Below are 20,439 nucleotides of genomic sequence, written 5' to 3'. Positions count from 1 at the left end.
GAGGAAGAAGAGGAGGATACAGATGACAGCTCAGATTGATGAGGAGCTGAGATAGCATTTACTGATGAATGCTATCATAACTAGAGCAGGACTTATGCTTTTGTTTGGTTTTGTGTTCTAAACTTACTTATGTTTTTAGAATAGGGTTTGATGTACTCAATTGAAAACTTTGTCTGTTATGATGGTTTGCTTGTGATTGTGATTGTTTGATAAAGTAATGCTTGATGATGCTTTGATATAGATTGATGTTGAGATGTGCACATTACATGCTTATACAGGTGGGTCACAAGCTTTGTGCACAAATGCATGATGTTATGATTGTGATTATGATATTAAGCAGGATGTGTATGTCAAATGTGAATGAGCTGATAGGTGAGGTTTTGAGCTCTAGAGTTTTTGTGATTGAATGTTATTCCTTTGGAAGCATGAATGACTTTGCCCAGGTTTTCTATGATTGAATTACTTGCTTGTTTGCATCATATGATCAAGGCCATTTGTTGATAACCCTTCTATTAGCCAAATTCATAAATTTAGCCCACTAAAAGAGAGCATTATGTGTTCTATCCTTTGAACCTCTAGCCTTGAACATGAATTGAAAACCCTTGTTGAAAAGCTTTACCTTGAGTTAAGTAGAAAATATTTTGTGGTATTCACTACAAAAAAAAGCTTATTTAGAGGGGGTTTTTTTTTCAATTTGCGGGGGTTTTTACCCTCCGCTAAATAAATTGCGGGGGTTTTTCAAACCCCCGCAGTTTGAGTCGCCACAAATTATCTGCGGGGGTTTTTTTCGCCCCCTGGTATCATATTCAATTTGCGGGGGTTTTTCTACGGAGGGTAAAAACCTCCTCTATATATTCAATTTGCGGGGGTTTTTCGGCGGAGGGTAAAAACCTCCTCTATTACTGACTATTATTTTGAGGGGGTTTTTAACCTCCTTTATATTTTTGTCACTTTTTTGTTTAATGATTATTAAAATATATAATATCGTTTTTTGTTTGATGATTATTAAAATATATAATAACTATCTATTTCCATTTTTTTTTTCAATTTCAAAATTAAATAAATTTAATTTTTTTCTAAAATTATTAAATACCAAACAAATATGATTCATTTGATTAAAAAAAGATATCATACAACAAAAGCCCCTGAATAGAAAGAAATTTAGAAAAATAAATTGAGAAACAATTTTATAGTCACATCAAGATAGACTATAAGTCAATGTAATCTCATTACAAAAGTAGTTACAAAGAAAGAAATGTTACTCAATTCATAATAAACTAGGTATAGTTTTATCCTAAAACAATATCATAAACTTCCTAAATGTTACTTCCATCAGATGATTGTCTTGCACCCAAAGGAGACTCTGGCTCATTTGCATCAGGAGCTTGCTGAAATAATATAAAAAAAAATTAATAAAATAAACTCAATTACATGTACTCACATTTTGTAAATAATATATAAAAAAATAATCAAATTCACTCTTATCAATTCTAACAACCTACCAAGTCAGACGTATAGTTCAATAGCTAAAAGGCAGGCCTCCACATAACAAGTCTAAACTGCTACCAAGTATATAAACAACTGATGATCAAAGTTCGACTGCCATGAGTTTGTAAGGTTGATTAATAATAGCCTTAATTACTTCTAAGCACACTAGCCACACCTGTTAGTTACCGTATCAGCCCCTGTATCAATTGCATCAAGTATTTCCCACGGTTCTCTAAACTTTACACTATATCAGATAGCACCTTAAACATCTAAAGGAAAACTAATTAACCTAGAGAAAGAAAGACTATTCCAAGTCTCGTTCTATTCATAATCGGCGTTATATGTTTTCCAAACTAGAAACCTACTCAGATGCTTAGACACACCACCACCAGCTTACCTCACGGTTTGACCATCAACCAAACCCCTGTTTAATCCCTTCCCTTCACCAACCTAACAACAAGACTGTTTCAAAATCACTAAAACAGAAGGGATGTAATTCTGCACCAGAAACAAGTGTGTGAAAATTAATTGCTACTATCTTACTAGTCATACAAAAACCTAACCCTTCATATCAGCAAGTTGATTGTTTTTGCTGAGTAGAATGAGAATATAAATATACCACACATTGCACAAGACAATATGGTTCATGTCCACTAACACTTTTCATTGTCACTATCAATTACACCCCATATAAACCATAAGTAATCCAAGTGAGAAAAAGTTATCGGAAAATGGAGAATTTGAGTCTAAAAGCAACAGTGGAACAAAAGAATCCAACAAATTTTGATTACATTTACATGCCAACCATTCTAGTAAAAAGCCAAATGAGCCTACCTTAGTTCGAGCCCGGCGTTCGCTGGTACTTTAATTGCTTGCAAAAACATCTAGCCATATTCTTAGAGATATGTCTTTCTTACATTTCAGTCTTTCAAAATAATATAATATAACTCAAATTATATAACTGGGTCTCCAATAACGAATGCAAAATCCTCTAAGAATCATGGTAATTATCGATTGCATATATAGAGTGATCACGCCAACCAAAGGTTGTTTATATAATAATGACAGTGGCAGAAGTAGGGGAAATGCACAACATTACAGAATGACAGTGGAGAGTGGATATGGGATATGCATTGTGCTGTAGTTTGCATGGTACTCTCATTACATATTTTGCATGCACATCTAATAAATAACAGACATACAAATAGTAGGGATTCAGAATTTGCAGGGTGTAGGCCCTCCACCCAACGAAAAGCTAGAATAATTAATTAATTATAGCTTTCAAATTCCATATATCAGCTGTGACAGACTTCCTATCCCAAGCTTTCAAATTCTATAATTATGTGTTTCTTATGAGGTTAAAGAACTGATCACTGCATTTCTCGACTACTAGATATTTTAAATCATAAATTTCTTTCATCTCTAAGTGTCTCTATTTTTAATTTTTATGATGTGGTTTTGATTTTTTCATCTGTTCATCACATTTTATTCCCCTATAATAAAACATAATTGGTATATTTAACATGTAGGTGAATGTCTCATCAGAAGGTAGCCACATCAATTGCATGTACTCATAAAACAGAATTGGTATATTATTACAGTATATCAAGCATATTACTTATACTTATTTAGTATCTTACTTGTGGTTGAGGATCAAAGAAGGTAGCCAATTCATCAGGAATCTTTCCTTCCTTCATTATCATATATGCTTTCAGCGCACCTTCTAAATTCATGTACTTTTGTTCCCATTGATTAGTAGATGTTGATGATGTGGCAGTACTAGATGAACCCATGCTTAAATCTGAAAGTCGCATTCTTGTATTTCTGAATGAGTTAGTAGGAGCTGCTCCCAAACCCATGCATCGCACTCTCCCAGAATGCTCTGGGCCTAACACTCTACCAACAACATCATGAGGGGAAACCTGTGATTCATCAGTAGTGCTTTGACTCAAACCCACTTCAATTTGTTCCTGTAGGCATAGAAGAAGTTGTAGTTAAAGATCTAAATATTGAAGCATAATGTTTGAAAATATCATATTATAGTAAAACTTACCGCTATAGCCTTTGCCGCCTCATTTACAAATGAGCCATCTTTTTTTTTATGAGTTTCAATATATAACATTCCACGACTAGGCAGTTTTCCACTATCCAAAAGCTAAATAAAAGGATAAGTTAAAATAAATAGTAAATTTGAAAAATACTAAAAATCGTCATATATGCTAATCTCAGTACCATCTCATGTCTTCTTCTTGAGATAGGTTTAGAGCCACCAGTATGAGGAATTACTTGCTTCTTGCGATTTTCTCTATTTTTTTTACAAATATCCTATGAAAAAAACAATTGTAAGTTGACATAACAATCAAAATAATAATATACACAAAAGCAATGAAAATAATAATGAAACTTGTACCATTGTCTCCGGTTTTAGACGATAGGTAACGAAATGAGCCCATTGAGTTCTGTCTATACCGGTCGGCACATTACATATGATTTGATCTTTTGTTTTTGTTGGATCATAGAACTCATTCCATAAACGTTGTCTATGTGCAGCCCACTTCTTACCCAAAGTTAATTTGCAATATCTTTGGGCAATAGCTTCAGTAGTCTTAAAACAAAATCGAAGCTTTTGAAAAAAGAAAACATAGTTAGTGAGTAAAAAGTAAGTGTGGGGCATTTGAATACATTAATGATATATATACCTGTAATATTTCCTTAAAGCATTCTAAAAAGTAGGTGTTAGGGATGCCTGTTTTTCCAGACCACCTTTCAAAATTGATTGGAAATAAATTATCGTCCGTTGCCAATATCCCACAATAACCCGCAAGTACTCCTTGCCCTTCGCCTATAGCCATGCCTACCTCATCAAAGTCTACAATGATGCGTTGTCCATGAGGTAAGTTACTTACTTCTCTGACCTTCACCTTTATTTTCTTCATAACTCCTTGTAGGTCTTTAACAATAAAAAAACTTATGAGAGAATAAAGTTGAGTAGCACGTTAAATTAAATCATGATAACAATATACTTAAGCTTTGAAATTACTACATAATGGCTACGGTTACATTTTTAATTATTGAAATTGTATAAGCAAGAACTAAAATTAGTAACACTTACCAATTTTAAAATCTAAAAGGAAAGTGTGAAGCCTGGTTGTATGGGTGGGTCTTACTCTGAGCTCTTAGTGACGAGGCCATTACGTAGAATAAAGGTGCTAAGGTTGTAGGGGCCCCTACGCTAGGGCCAACCACTTTATTTTTATTGTGGTTTTAGTTAATATCAAGGGAACATTTTATAAAGGGTTTGAACTTTCCAGCTATATATTCAGCTGAACTTTATCACCAAATGTAACCATAAGTTTGTTGTATAGTATTAGCTAGTATATAGAGTACTACCTTCAGATTTGACATGAGATGAAAATCAATTCAGTCTATCTCATCTTAGTCGTTGTTAGAATCAACACGGAACCATTTCTTTCTACACTTCTATAGTTTCTGTGTACATCCTTATAGGTGTGGGTTAAGAAAATTATTTTAACCCCTCTTACATCAGTCAATGATCAGCTTAGCTCAATTTAAAAAATACAAAAATTAATTTATACTTTTTTAATGTATCTTTTTAAAATTTAATTCATGTAAATAAAAGGTTTAATCCTATACTACATCCCTATTTATGTACGAATGTCTCAATTGGGTCCTCGTTTTTTCAAGTGTATCAAAATGATCCTTAATTTTGAAAATTGATATCAATTGAGTCCTTTCCGTTAAGTTGGCTGGACGGCGTTAAAAAAATTGATGAGTGGATGCTGAGATGACGAACGAACGCTCGTCCACCAGCGAACGAACGCTCGTCCACCAGCGAACGAACGCTCGTCCACCAGAGAACGAACGCTCGTCGACCTCTTACTGCTGGACGACCGTTCGTTCCACACTGGAATACCGTTCGTTCGGTGGTCGACGAGCGTTCGTTCGCTGATGGACGAGCGTTCGTTCGCTGGTGGACGAGCGTTCGTTCGTCATCTCAGCATCCACTCATCAATTTTTTTAACGCCGTCCAGCCAACTTAACGGAAAGGACTCAATTGATATCAATTTTCAAAATTAAGGACCATTTTGATACACTTTAAAAAACGAGGACCCAATTGAGACATTCGTACATAAATAGGGATGTAGTATAGGATTAAACCTAAATAAAATTAATTTTACTTTTTAGATGCAAATAATGTTTGATAGGTACCCAAACTAATATTTGATAAATAACTTGGATAAAGGAAAGGTGCCACAGACTAATGTTTGATAGGCCTGAAGATGATTGTCACAAAAATTAGAAAATTCTTTGATAAGATGGCAAGATGTAGGAAAAGTCCTAGGAGAGATAACTTTACAATTATATTTGGCAAACGTATATTATTATGAATTTCTAAAGATTTATAAATATAAGATGTGAGTGGTGGGTTCAAATCATACAGTTATTTGTTTTTTACTCTTCAACCATAAATAAAATTTAAAAAATTATGCATGCAGAAAAAATAAATGACATATATTTATTGCATCAACATTCCAATATGATGAAGATTCACGCCCAACATGTTTTTTGGATGTTGTAGGTTGCTCTGTGTTTTCTGTGGACATCGATTGTGTTGAGTTCCACGAATCATGTGATGAGGTCTCATTTGTTGGTTGTACTTCAATTGATTCAGACATTGTAGGATTTGTCGATGGTGATTGTTCTTCAATCAATGGAGTAGTCACTGCAGCATTTGTTGATGGTAAAGTACCTAAAGATTCAGTTTGAGGTGATGATTTTTGTAGATTTCGGAATCGCTTGACCTTTGGCATGGCTACATATTAAAAGAAAGAAATGCATTAGGCAAAAAAACCTGCAGTATATGCATTTCAAATAACCTTTAATTAACTTCCATTATATTCAAATAACCATTGAATTGTAAGCTATTCATAAAATTTCATTTAAATTAAAAATGCTATTGGAATATATTCTTCAGGGAATAAAGGTACAGTAGAAAGACAGAGTATGCATTTAAAAGCAGGTTACAATAATGTATATAGTTGTCACTTTTCACCCAACACCCAACCAACCATTTGCTCAAACCTTGTTCAATTATCTCTTCTCTTCCCAACTTACTTGCTGAAGTACGGGTTTCCTTCTTTATGAAGCCTCAAAACCTTGTTCAATTAGCTCTCTGGCAATACCTAATAAATTATATCTACCCTACGCCTAATAATCTATGTCATCCAGCCAAATACATCACACATATAAATGAGTTCGGATCTTATTACCTTTCCAAATGAGAGAACAAGCTAATAAAGAGTCACAATTCAGAAAGGTAACTTCTCCTTCTTAACCTGAAACTGAGATATCAAACATGTGGTACATATCATTTACCTTTAAGAAATCAAGCATGAGTGAATTATACATGCATTGAAAATAATTGAAAATAATAAATGACTATTAATTATATTTTCAACTCATACATTTGACTAATTGATATCCTCGTCTAAATGGTTTGTAGCCAATTGAACATATTCATTGTCATTACTATAAAATTTTTCCAACTCTTGATCTTGGTATGGTTCGTTTTCACATAACTCTTCTTGTACCTCTTCTCCCATTTCATACAAATCTCTTGGCTTTAAATGCACAGCAACACTCCATCCTTCATTAACCACATCATCAACATAATATACCATTTGTGCTTGAGATGCCTCAATATAAGGTTCATGTTCTTCACGGTTTCCAATATGAATAAGTCTATCAAAGTTAACACAATTAAAATTCCATTGATCCTTTTTATATCCTCTCTCTCTTGTAGTATCTACCCACTTACACTTGAAAAGAACAACTTTGAATCGACCATAATAATTAAGCTCAATAATATCCTCCAACTTTCCATAATAGGATAAGTCTGCTTGCCTTAAGTTCCTATCAACAGTACTTGAAACACAAGCTGTATTAGATGTTAAAAAGACACCACTATTTTGTGTTCTCAATCCCTCATCACGAGTCAATGTTCGAAATTTGAACCCATTGATGTTGTAAGCAGTAAATCTTCTAGCATTATCCAATGGACCTCGTGCTAGAAACTTCAAGTCAGTAGACATTGAATTTATTGTTTCTGGATTCATAATCTAAACAAGGAAATAATGTTAGACATAATTAAAAGATAACTTGGTAAGTAAGAGAAAGTGTTCTATTTGATCACCCACCCGCCTTTGAAACCAATCAACAAACTCTTTAAACACTCTAGTTTCTATCTCAGTAGTTGAAGGTCGCCTTCCTCTTGATCTTCTTTTTATTAGATCTCTAAATTCACTACAAAAATTAATTACATTAAATGCATAAAATACAAGAATAATGTGGTTCAATTTGTTTAACTACAAATCACACACTTAATGTAGTGTACTTACTCAACAAACGGTGTGACTATCGCACAATTTAAAAGCACATATCGATGGGCTTGTAGCTTTTGCATATGAGTTAAAGTAAACATTGAGGAACCTCCTACCACCTTCCCACCTAGTGGGAATATAGATGACACAAAACACTCATTATCATTTGGGTTATCACAAACACGTCGTTGTCTATTGAACCTTGTCTCTATATCTTCAATGTATCTAGAACAAAAAGTAAGAGACTCTTCAGCTAAGTATCCCTCAGCTATAGAACCTTCTGGTTGTGCCTTGTTTCGTACAAAGGTCTTTAAATGACCTAATTCCCTATAATAATGATAAATAATTACATTAAATAAATTGGACACATATAATATCATACCTTGAACTAAAAGTAGTTAGCAATTACCTCTCTATAGGATACATATATCGATAATGAACTGGACCTCCAAGCTTTGCTTCCTCTACCAAATGAACAGTTAAATGAACCATAACTGTGAAGAATGATGGTGGGAATAACATTTCTAAGTGGCAAAGTGTAACCACAATACGATTTTGAAGCATTTCAAGGTCTTCAAGATTTAAGCTTTTACTACAAAGGGCCTTAAAAAATGAGCAAAACTCCACCAAGGTTGCAGTGACATGGTTTGGTAACAAATTACGTATTGCCAACGGAAGTAATTGCTCCATTATAATATGGCAATCGTGACTTTTTAGTCCTGATATTTTATGTTGAACATCATCAACACATCTAGAAATGTTACTTGAGTAACCATCAGGTACTAAAACATTTTTGAAAGTTTTGAGGAACAACCTTTTGGTATCACGAGTTAGTGAAAACAAAGCAAGGTGGTATCTTCCATTATCATCTGGCCAAAGATCCTGTCTTATGCCCATTTCCTTCAAATCTTTCCTTGCATTAAGATTGTCTTTGGATTTAGGCTTTTCATTCAACAAAGTATAGATTAAATTGTCAAATACATTCTTTTCAATGTGCATGAAGTCTAAATTGTGACGTAACAAATTAGACTCCCAATATGGAAGTTCAAAAAAAATGCTTCTTTTATTCCACTGTTTAACTTCTTGTCTGCATCTTTTTCCTTTACCATCCAAATGAATTCCTCTCCCAAATGTAACATTAATATTTTCCACTTGCCTAAAAATGTCAGATCCTGATAATTTTAGTGGTGGATTTCGTTCTTCAGTGCTTCCATCAAAGCGAACACGATTCAATCTAAATCTATGGTTTCTACTTAAAAAGCGACGATGTCCCATAAAACACCACTTCCTACTATGAGGAAGACGACAAGGTTCTGCATCAAAGTTACAAGTAGGGCAAGCTAAACCTGTGTGTGTGTTCCAACCAGATAAAATACCAAGGCCAGGAAAGTCACTAATTGTCCACATAAGAGCTGCTCGCATTCTAAAAGTTTCATTCAATGAAGAATCAAAGGTCTCCACCCCATCATTCCATAGCTCACGTAACTCATCCACAAGGGGTTGTAAGTACACATCAATACTATTTCCAGGCATCTGCTTACCTGGAATGATCATGGATAGGATCAATGAAGTGTGCTTCATACAAAGCCAAGGTGGAAGATTGTATGGAATTAAAAACACTGGCCAAATACTATAAGTAGAACTCATAGTGCCAAAAGGATTAAAACCATCACTAGCAAGGCCTAAGCGAACATTTCGAGGATCTAAAGCAAATTCAGGATGCATTACACTAAATGTCTTCCATGCCTCACCATCCCTTGGATGCCTTATAACTCCATCCTTGTTCTCTGAAGAATGCCATCTCATATGTTCTGCAGTCTTAGAGCACATAAACAATCTTTGCAATCTTGGTTTCAAAGGAAAGTAACGTAAAACTTTTGCAGGTTGCTTTTTTTTCTTCTTTGGGTTCCATCTAGATGTACCACAATGTTTGCATGTTTGCAAATCCTTTTCATCATCTCTTAAATATAACATACAATGATTTGGACATGCATCTATTTTGGTATAGTTAAGACCAAGTTTGTTGATGATTTTCTTAGCCTCATAAAAAGAAAGAGGCAACTTTGCTTCACTAAATGCATCTCTTAGCAAATCTAGGATCATAGTCATTGCCTTGTCACTTAATCCACACAAAACCTTGATATGATATAATTTGATTACAAACTCTAATTTTGTGTACTTGCTCCCGTCACACAATATTTGATTTCCGTCATTGAGAAACTCATTAAATTCATTATGATTCTCCCTTGGCCTTTCATTAATAACATCATCTTCACCCAATGGTTGTGATCTGCCTATATTAGTACCTTCTTGCCTATAATGTCCAAATGCTTCATTTATCATTGTTTCCATTGGATTTTCAAAATGAAATGTCTCTTGTGACTCATCTTCATTTCTAGAAATATCTTGTCTTTGCCTCTCACCATGAAGATTCCAAATAACATAATTTATGGGAAATTGTTTTAAAATCAAGTGCTCCTCAACTATGCCTCTAGCTTGCCATTTCACAAACCCACATTTGGGGCATGGACATCGAATTGTGTCTCCAGAGGCCCCATTCTCAAAAGCAAAATCTAAGAATTTTTGCAAACCAATTAAGTATTCAACTGTATTTCGGGGCTTAGTTATCCAAGATTTATCCATTCAAAAATATTCCTAAGCAAAATAAAATACACTAACACATGAAAAAGAATACAATATTCATGGAAAATACAAATAAATAATGAATTAGAAAAAATGAAATACTTGTTTCTACTAACCTTGAAGCGGTGAGATTGCAATGCTTAAAGAAAAACCTGCAACATCAATTATGAAAAAGGAAAATAATTGTTGAGGAAAGAAGGAAGGAAATGTGAGTTGGAAGAGAAAGATAGTTTAATGTAATTTTGTTGCTTAGTGTTCAAATAATTATCACATCCATTTGCTAGCATCAATGTGACATGGAAATGCCCACATTTTAATGCTGTTTATTTGTCCTCAATTTTAATGATAAAATGGAATATCAAAGCAATATTTTGTTTCCTAATTTAATTAATTGCACAAGTCCAAATTGTTAAAAAAACAGAGTGAGAGGCTCGCTTTAGTGGATTCAAGCACGTCACTTGATCCCATCCTCACCTGTAAACAATAATATTAATCCAAAAAGTACTTGTTCATAAATCAACTTTTATGATACTGATAAATTATAATTCACTTGTGAATGATAGTTTCTGAAAAAAAAAAAACAGAAAACGGAAAGCAACTGGGTGAATGTTTGGAACCTATTTTTGGATGCTAAATATACTTCTAGAGTGAGATATTTTTATCTTTTATGCAAAACATTTTATAATGGACGCAGTTAACAGACTCGTTATATCTTATGCTAAAGGATTTTTGGTTCTACCTAGAGCCACAGTTAACATACTACAGAGCTAGACTTCAATAAATCATGACCTAGTGTGCTTCAACAAAAAGATCTAGCAAGTGGTTCAGTGAAAAATAGGTCTGAATAAAGTTGAGAGTCATTAAACTTTAAACCATAGTCATATGTGAATTTTGATGAAAGTATTAGTTTTTTAGGTTTGAATATTTAAAATAAAACATTATCTCATTACAAGATACATCACAGTTTAAACTGTGAACTTATGAACTAAACAAGCCTGCAATCTCAATATGGTCTAGAGTCTAGATGTCAGTATATATCAATCAAGTATGCAAGCCTCAATAATAAGAACCAAACAAATAAAAAATGAACAAACATAGGAATCATTCTTAATATCTCCACTGCAAGTGCAGTTGGCAAAGGATAAAGAGTAACAGTATCTATAGGTTTTTCATTGCTTAATTAACAACTGAGCTTTGGATTTTATGTGGGATACAGGAATCACAATTTCAACACTACTTGCACTAGGTTCACCTACATACATACATACATATACATATATATGCATATATATACATATATATCTATATATATATATATATATATATATATATGAAATCATAAACACAGAAGATGAGGATGATGATCCCTTGGAAAAGTGTTCAACTCATCTCTTATACTAAGGATAAGTTCCAACCTAAAACTAGCTGAAGGAATAACCAGCCGCTCATATAAAGTATTTTTATTTCAGATTATAACTTCCTAAACAAATATAGGAATACAAGTATAGAGTAAAAATTCAACAAAAGATTTAAAAAACCGGATTCCAAAACAAAACTCCCAATTAATTGGATGGAAAAAGACCAGCTAGAATATAATAATAGGATGCAAAACATTTTAGTTTATTATAATGCACTAAATAATAAACTACAATAATTTCACATATGAAAGATATTTGTAATAGAAGAAAAGAAGAGGATTACAAATTTATAAGGCGACTATTGAGAGCTTTGCATTCCTGAATAATTTCGTCCTCATCAAGAAGTTCATCCAAAGTAAAGTTATCCCTGTCCAAAATGGTCTCCACCTGCAATATAATACACCAAATAAATAGTAAAAACCCCATACCAATAGGTACCTATATCACTTCAAAAATTAAATTAAATAAATCTATTCTGGTCCCCAAGAAACAGTCAATAAATATTGGTTTCGAGCCTTTACACACCATCACAAGGGACACCCTCACATGTATGCATAAGAATTGAGCACATTCAATTTTTTTTTCTTACATCTTTTTGTTCTCTAACATGCTTCTCTTTTCCATTTTGGATGACATAGTGTCCTCTCATTACAGATGTTACTACTTAAGTTTTTTTTCTACTAAACTTAATTTTACAATAAAAATAATCCTCAAATTAATATTATATCTGCATGATGACCTGTAGCATAATATATATATATATATATATATATATATATATATATATATAGATTATGAATGTAAAAGTTAATACACATTTTTTCCTTTAACTATTAGTAAAACGCCAATTACATACTAACTCCTTTTACATAAACAATAATAATAAGTATATATATATATTGTCAAAAGGTAGGACGGGTACGTAATCGAAATGAAAAATATAACTGTGCATTAATCTGCATTAGTATAAATACATATTTCAGTTGCAGGAAATATAGTAATTGACAAGGTCCAGAAGACAATAAGAAGTCCTCCTAACTACAAAATAACAGAAGAACTAAAAGCAACGAAAACAAGCCCTCCAAAACAAGACCTCTTCAGTGAGGAGTATGATGCACTTGTTGAGTACAATTAACTGATTTATGTCATGTACAATTAACTTCACAATTGTCAGATTTAACTTTCTAAATATTACTGATAGTCTGAAACCTTCGAATATTTTCAAATAACTAATCTGTTTTCAGAAATAAAATTCACACATGTGTAGTCAAGAACTATATCATATATGACATAATTCAAATTGCATCAAACGGAAGGTCATTGAGATATGTGGTCATAGCAGATAAGAAATAAAATCATGGATTTGAAATACTATATCAGCATGATGACCTGTAGCATAATATATATATATATATATATATATATATATATTGTCAAAAGGTAGGACGGGTACGTAATCGAAATGAAAAATATAATTGTGCATTAATCTGCATTAGTATAAATACATATTTCAGTTGCAGGAAATATAGTAATTAACAAGTTCCAGAAGACAATAAGAAGTCCTCCTAACTACAAAATAACAGAAGAACTAAAAGCAACGAAAACAAGCCCTCCAAAATCTTCCCCTATCCATTTTGGAAAAACATGATTGAAACTGGGAAGAAGATAACCCACTAAAGTGACGCAGAATGAACTCAATAAAACGTTGCACCAAATAAAAGCACAAAGAGTTGTAGAACGATGTACCTCCGTGACGTTATGAGCTCCGCTGTCTGCCGGTCCGCAGAACCCTCGTTGCAGCTTCGTCCACCGACTGCAAATCTGAAAGGAAAAGGAAACACGGGCAATCCAAAGGAGAAATGAAAGAAATGAATGACAACAGGAAATAGAAGAAGGAAGAAAGGAAGATTGCGTACCTGCGAGGGAGAAATCGGATGGAATGAAGGGAGAACTGATTTTGCGGATGGAATTAAGGGGGGAACTGATTTTAGGGTTCAGTGGTTTAAGCAGATGGGTTTAAGATATGAAGGGAATAAAATTTTAGGATTGTTAAAAGAAAACTTACTGTAAAATTTTTAGAGGGAAAAATGTAAAAGAATTAGTAAATGAAGAAAAAATATATATTATTATTTGAGGAGGTTATAAACCTCTCTTAAAAGGAATTAAAACTCCCACAAACATTGTTAGTTAAATAATTTAAATTAAACATCTTAAGTTGTGTTAATTTGAGGGGGTTTTTTATACCCTCTCCAAAATAACCCCCTCTAAATAAGATTTTTTTTGTAGTGATTGACAAATGTTCAAGTTTGGGGTTGTCGGAAAATAGAAAGGGAAATTGAAAGCATTGAGCTAAGAGCTAATAATTAAGTATGTGAAAAGAAAAAGAAAAAGAGAAAGAAAAGAAAAGAAAAATCAAAGCTCAATGCAAAAGAAAGTTGGGAATAAATAAGAATGATTGTGTTTATATGTTTCTCTTAACTCAAGGGTTTTGTGATCTAGAAAAACCAATTGTCTTGTTAGCCCAGCCATGTTATAAGCCATAGAAAAGTCCTTGTGATGATGTTTGCTCGTAAGTGTTTTTGATTGTGGTTAAATGAAAGGCAAAGTTGATTCATGTGACATTGTGATAGTAGAGTGAATGAGTGAATACCTCTTATACACTTGTGTGTTTGAGTGAAACACTTTATCTAGTGAGGAAAGATTACATGAATACATAAGAACATCCATGCTTAGCTAATTGATCATTCATGAAAAATAGCATTTGTTGGATATTAAGTGACTTTGTGAACACCAAAGCATGTGCACGTCTTGATTGAAATCTTTGTCATGAGTTTGATTGAAGTTTCTACTTATCTTGAAAAGAGGATTTTTGAATGAGTAAACCATTATACAGATTGGTAGAAGATTGAGTTACATCTTGTTCGCTTGAGGACAAGCAAAGCTCTAAGTTTGGGGTTGTGATAACAGTTGAAAAACTGTTATTTTCATGCTTAAAATTGATACTAAAAGCAACCTTTAACACTTAGAAACTAGCTTGAAATCATGCTTTTGGGTATATTTTTAGAAATAAGAGAGCTGGACAGGTTTATGCTTGATTTCAGTGTTTTATGCAGATTTTAAGGTGAATTTGGTGAAAGAAGTGAAGAAGGATAGAGATGAAATCAGAAAAGACATAAAAAAGTGCAAAAGGAGAAGCCGCAACTGCCGCTCAGCGGAAGGTTACCGCTGAGCGGCACTCAGGCAATCACGGTGGATCCGCTGAGGGGTGAAAAGGCCGCTGAGGGGAGGAAAACAACTCACGCACTTACCGTTGAGCGGTAGTTTACCGCTGAGCGACACTATTTTGGGCTTGGGCCTAATTTTCTGTATATTTTAGAATAACATATAAGCTTTAGGACGTCCTAGGGTTTGTATCTTTGGCTGAGACGAAGCAAACACTCTCTTTTCCACCCCTTGAAGGAAGATCTTGGATGCTCAAGCTACCTCCTCCTCTTTCTAGGGTTCTATCTTTCATTCTTTCATTATTGTTTATCTAGTTTCACCATGAATATGGTGAACTAAACCTTGTATTGTTGGTTGGGAATCAATGTAGTCTTGTGAAACTCTCATATATGGAATTTGTTTTAACATCTTATATTAAGATACATGCTTTCTTTCATCTTTAGTTAGGGATTTTCCTCCTTGCTTAATGCTTGCTTTGTTTAACTCATTCATTGCCATGATTATTGATTTTGTCGATATGGGAACGTACGGGTTAGATCTGGAGAATTTCTCCCAATAGCATATTGGTTGCCTTTAAGCTCCTGCACTTCAGAACTAATTACTAGGAATGCTAGGAATTGTATGAACTCGTAATTAAGGATAGGCCTTCTTGCAAGGTGATTTAGAGAGTGACATTAGTAGTGATGAAAAGAATGATGAATTCCTAAAAGTATATGAGAATGGATAAGATGAAATTGATAACCCCAACAACATACTCATCCATCTTAAAGTGTTTGTTTTACTCTTTTCCATTGATGAAATTCATGCATACATGTTTAATTACTGTCTTTTGCATTTAAACCTACAATTAATTGTTCACAAGTCTTAAATAATCAACAAATCATATAGCTAACTAGGCCGTGAGTCCTTTGGGAGAACGATACTTGGTCTTACCGAGTTTTATTACTTGATACGATTCGGTCACACTTGCCGATTGTTAAACATGTTTTTGGTGCCGTTTTTCGGTGTTCATAAATTTGTCATCAAGCACCTCTTCCATTGTTGGGTGCTTCTATGGTCCAAGTCAAATGTGAGCTTGGTTGATTTGTTCCTCCGCCCGAATCAGCCAATTTGTTCTTCCATCAATGTTTTTCTGTTAAGTTGTGGGAATAAGAGAGTTGAGTTTGAATTTAATGATTTTATAACTAATTTCCCTTGTTTTGATAAGAAAATGAGATAATATGGAAAGCAGGGATGAAGTGCCATGAAGATGGAGCTCAGAAAAGCTGCAAAGCACCATAAGGGAGGAGTGCTCGAAGCTTGGGCGCCCTTTTTGGAGGCTTGAGCGCAGAAGATTACCGCTCACCGCCCGGGCGCCCCTTTTTGGGCGCTTGAGCGTTGGATGCACGAAGCTTGGGCGTCATCTCTGAGGCTTGGGCGCAGAAGACCATCGCTCACCGTTCGGGTGCCCCTTTTGGGGCACTTGAGCGCCGGAGGCTCGAAGCTTGGGCGTCTTCTACTTTTAGGGTTTTGCTATGTCATGCTTTTCCATTATTCATCTAGTCTCTCAATGTCTATGGGGAACTAAACTCTATTTGTTGTTGGTGGATGATGTAACCTTGTGAACTCTCATGTATTTGAATTGATTCTTAATAACACATGTTTTTCATTAATTGTTAGAGTAATTCATCTGTGCTTATTACATGCTTTGTTTAACTCATTCATCGTATGATTTATGAATTGCATGAGTGTCGGGAGGTTCCTTACAATTCAGGTTCTTGTTGAATTCTCCCAAGACTAATATTGCTCAGGGATGAGGGTATTGATGAATAAAATTTAATCCCTGAAAACAAAGCCAAAAGCTTGTTAACTATCGACAAGTGTAACCGAATCGGATCAAGTAATAAAACTGGTAAGACCAAGTATTGTTTCCCAAGAGACTCATGACACTAAACAGTTATGTGATTACTCAACTAATTAAGACTCTAAAGAACATATTTTGGGGTTTTTGAATGCAAATGCAATAAAATAAACATGAATGCAATTTGCTCAATTGAGGTTAAACACAAGAAAGAATGGATGAAGTTGATGATATTGTTGTTGGGGTTTAGATTTCACCTAATTTACTCTAATGCATATATGAATTCATCTTTCTTCATTAATGTTAACGCCACTTTCTAATTTACCTTAAACCCCATGTCTCGGCGAAGAAAGCCTAATCATAATCACTAGTTTACAATGTCTTGTCTCCCTATCAATTAATCATGCATTATAGTGAACAGAAGCTTAAAGGCAACCAACCATCATACTCCTATGTTTATGTTTATACTACTATTGGGAGAATTCCCCAGATCGTGATTTGTAAGATATCTCTCAATAGCAATCCTAGGGAGAGAAGATGAGAGTTGTCACATCCCCAAATTCTCCCAAAAGCAGCATTGCCTAGACATAGGGATATGAGGGTTGGTTGCCTTTAAGCTTTTGTGCTTCACAATTAATTATTAGGGATGGTAGGAATTGTATGAACTCATAATTAAGGATAGGCTTTCTTCGCCGAGACATCGGGTTTAAGGTAATTTAGAGAGTGACATTAACATCGATGAAAAGAATGATGAATTCCTAAAATATATGTGAGTGGATAAGATGAAATTGATTGCCCCAACAACATACTCATCCACATATTTCAATTCACGTGTTTTGTTTCTTCTTTCCCATTGATCATCACATTCATACATGTTTACTTTTTGTCTTTTGCATTTGAAACTTATAACAATTTGTTCTCAAGTCTTAAATAATCAAGAAATCATATAACTAACTAGGCCGTGAGTCCTTTGGGAGAACGATACTTGGTCTTACTAAGTTTATTACTTGATACGATTCGGTCACACTTGCCGAGGGTTAAACAAGTTTTTGGCGCCGTTTTCGGTGTTCATAAATTTGTCATCAAGCAACATCCATCAGTAGATGCTGTCAGTAACCTTCATCAGCATAACATCTATCAGTAGATGCTCTCAGTAGTATCGATCCATAGATGCTCTCTTATCTGAATCTTCATGCATCCATTAGTAGATGCGAATCCTTCTCATCAGCATCCATAAGTAGATGCTAATCTTTCTCCTCTTCATCGGCATCCATCAGTAGACGTTATCATTCATCAACCTCATCATAGCAGCATCCATCAATAGATGTTGTCACTCCTGCAAAGTAAATTCAAATCCAAAAGAAAAAGTCAGAAATTGGGTTGCCTCCCAATAAGCGTTTGTTTAACGTCACGAGCCTGACCTAAAATCCTCCAGCATCCTTCAGTAGACGCATATCTTTATCACCAAGATCCATCAGTAGGTGTATACAAACATAATATCCTTCAGTAGATACTCTTCCACTAACGTCCATTAGTAGATGTAAATCCTTTTCATCAACACTCATCAATAAGTGTCTGATAGCATAGTATCCTTCAGTAGATACTCAATCACCCGGCATCCATCAGTAGATGTTGTGCTTCTTCTCTTAATGATCATGTGCTCCTAGTACAGATTTTCGAATTTGACCCTGCAAACACTAAAGAACACTACACTAGAGCACCCAATTAGCACAAACAGATAAAAAAGTAAAAAAGAAAAAAATGAAGAGATAGAAAGATAAAAAGATAAAAATATAGAAAGATAGAAAGATAAAAAAATAAAAAAATAGAAAGATAGAAGGATAGAAAGGAAAAAAATAAAAAGATACAAGAAAGATAGAAGGACAGAAAGATAGAAAGATAGAAAGAAAAATAAAAAAATAAAAAAATAAAAAGATAAAAAGAAAAAAAAATAAAAGAGAAAAAGATAAAAAAATAAAAAGATAAAAAAATAAAAAGAGAAAAAGAGAAAAAGATAAAAAGAAAAAAAAAGAGAAAAAGATAAAAAAGATAAAAGGATGAAAAGATAGAAAGATAAAAAGATAAAAAGATAAAAAGAAGAAAAAATAAAAATATAATAAGATAGAAAGATGAAAAGATAAAAAGATAAGATAAAAAGATGAAAAGATAGAAAGATATAAAGAAATAAAAAGATAAAAATTAAAGATAAAGTCTAATCGGTTAAGAATCACACAAATAGAAAAACATGATGAACAAAGTTTTAATCTCCGAAAACGGAGTCAAAAACTTGTTAACCCTCGGCAAGTGTAACCGAATCGTATCAAGTAATAAAACTGGTAAGACCAAGTATCGTTTCCCAAGAGACTGATAACAGTTGAAAAACTGTTATTTTTATGCTTAAAATTGATACCAAAAGCAACCTTTAAGACTTAGAAACTAGCTTTTAATCATGCTTTTGCTTATATTTTTGGAAATAAGAGAGTTGGACAGGTTTATGCTTGATTTCCTTGTTTTATGCAGGTTTTAGGATGATTTTGATTAAAGAAGTGAAGTAGGACAAAGATGGAATCAGAAAAGAACTCAAAAAGTGCAAAAGAAGAGAACCCGCGAGTACCGCTCAGCGCCAATTACCGCTGATCGGCACTTCTAAAGACACGTTGGCACCGTTGAGGGGTAAAAATTCAGCTGAGGGGAAGAATTGATGATGCGTTGGTGCCGCTGAGCGGTATATACCGTTGAGCACCATTAGTTTGGGCCTGGGCCTACTTTTCTGTAATTTTTAGAACTCTATATAAGGTTTTAGGTGACCTAGGGTTAGGATCTTTGGTAGAGAACGAAGCAAACACACAGCTCTCCACCCCTTGGAGGAAGATTTTGGATGCTAAGGCTACCTACTCAACTTTCTAGGGTTCGATCCTTCACTCTTTCACTATTTTTCATCTAGTTTCACCATGAATATGGTGAACTAAACTTGTATTGTTGTTGGGGAATCAATGTAATATTTTGAAGCTCTCATATATGGAATTTGTGTTTAAACATCTTATTTGAGATACATGCTTTCTTTCATTAATAGTTAGGGTTTTTCCTCTTTGCTGAAAGCATGCATTGTTTAACTCATTCGATGTCATGATTATTGGTTTTGTCGATATGGACACATACGAGGAAATCTAGATCCGGGGAAACTCTCCCAACAGTAGTATAAACCTAGACATAGGAGTATGATGGTTGGTTGCCTTTAAGCTTCTGTTCATTATAATGCATGATTAATTGCTAGGGAGACAAGACATTGTAAACTAGTGATTATGATTAGGCTTTCTTCGTCGAGACATCGGGTTTAAGGTAATTTAGAGAGTGGCATTAACATTAATGAAAAGAATGATGAATTCCTAAATATATGAGAGTGGATAAGATGAAATTAATAAACCCC

General features: G+C 34.0%; 2 protein-coding genes across 2 annotated transcripts; both read right to left on the bottom strand.

Annotated features, from left to right (window-relative positions):
* Positions 1-1,316: 1,316 nt before the first annotated feature.
* On the bottom strand, positions 1,317-6,320 carry LOC148192230 (uncharacterized). Its single transcript, XM_088100055.1, has 9 exons — positions 6,024-6,320; positions 4,188-4,436; positions 3,899-4,111; positions 3,721-3,813; positions 3,542-3,643; positions 3,129-3,458; positions 1,886-1,938; positions 1,675-1,732; positions 1,317-1,388 (listed from the first exon to the last, which is right to left on the bottom strand). Exons 1-9 carry the CDS (start codon positions 6,318-6,320, stop codon positions 1,317-1,319), a joined length of 1,467 nt encoding a protein of 488 aa, XP_087956181.1.
* A 1,583-nt stretch (positions 6,321-7,903) lies between these two features.
* Positions 7,904-10,532, bottom strand: LOC148192229 (uncharacterized). Its single transcript, XM_088101066.1, has 2 exons — positions 8,299-10,532; positions 7,904-8,216 (listed from the first exon to the last, which is right to left on the bottom strand). Exons 1-2 carry the CDS (start codon positions 10,530-10,532, stop codon positions 7,904-7,906), a joined length of 2,547 nt encoding a protein of 848 aa, XP_087957192.1.
* Positions 10,533-20,439: the final 9,907 nt, after the last annotated feature.

This window comes from Vigna umbellata, chromosome 10 (assembly GCF_029865625.1).
Source record: "Vigna umbellata cultivar VRB3 chromosome 10, Vumbellata_1.0, whole genome shotgun sequence".
Taxonomy (NCBI): domain Eukaryota; kingdom Viridiplantae; phylum Streptophyta; class Magnoliopsida; order Fabales; family Fabaceae; genus Vigna; species Vigna umbellata.
Note: the sequence above shows the minus strand (reverse complement) of the source record. Positions and strands in the feature narration are given on the sequence as shown.

What these genes read in the sequence shown, in the direction of transcription:
- LOC148192230 (XM_088100055.1), bottom strand. Translation starts at nt 6,320, where the DNA reads ATGCCAAAGGTCAAGCGATTCCGAAATCTACAAAAATCATCACCTCAA. An exon ending in CAAGAAGAAGACATGAGATG is followed by an intron (nt 3,644 to 3,720) that starts GTACTGAGATTA and finishes CCTTTTATTTAG; the next exon opens with CTTTTGGATAGTGGAAAACT. An exon ending in GTTGATGGTCAAACCGTGAG is followed by an intron (nt 1,733 to 1,885) that starts GTAAGCTGGTGG and finishes TATCTGATATAG; the next exon opens with TGTAAAGTTTAGAGAACCGT.
- LOC148192229 (XM_088101066.1), bottom strand. Translation starts at nt 10,532, where the DNA reads ATGGATAAATCTTGGATAACTAAGCCCCGAAATACAGTTGAATACTTA. An exon ending in TATATGTATCCTATAGAGAG is followed by an intron (nt 8,217 to 8,298) that starts GTAATTGCTAAC and finishes TCATTATTATAG; the next exon opens with GGAATTAGGTCATTTAAAGA.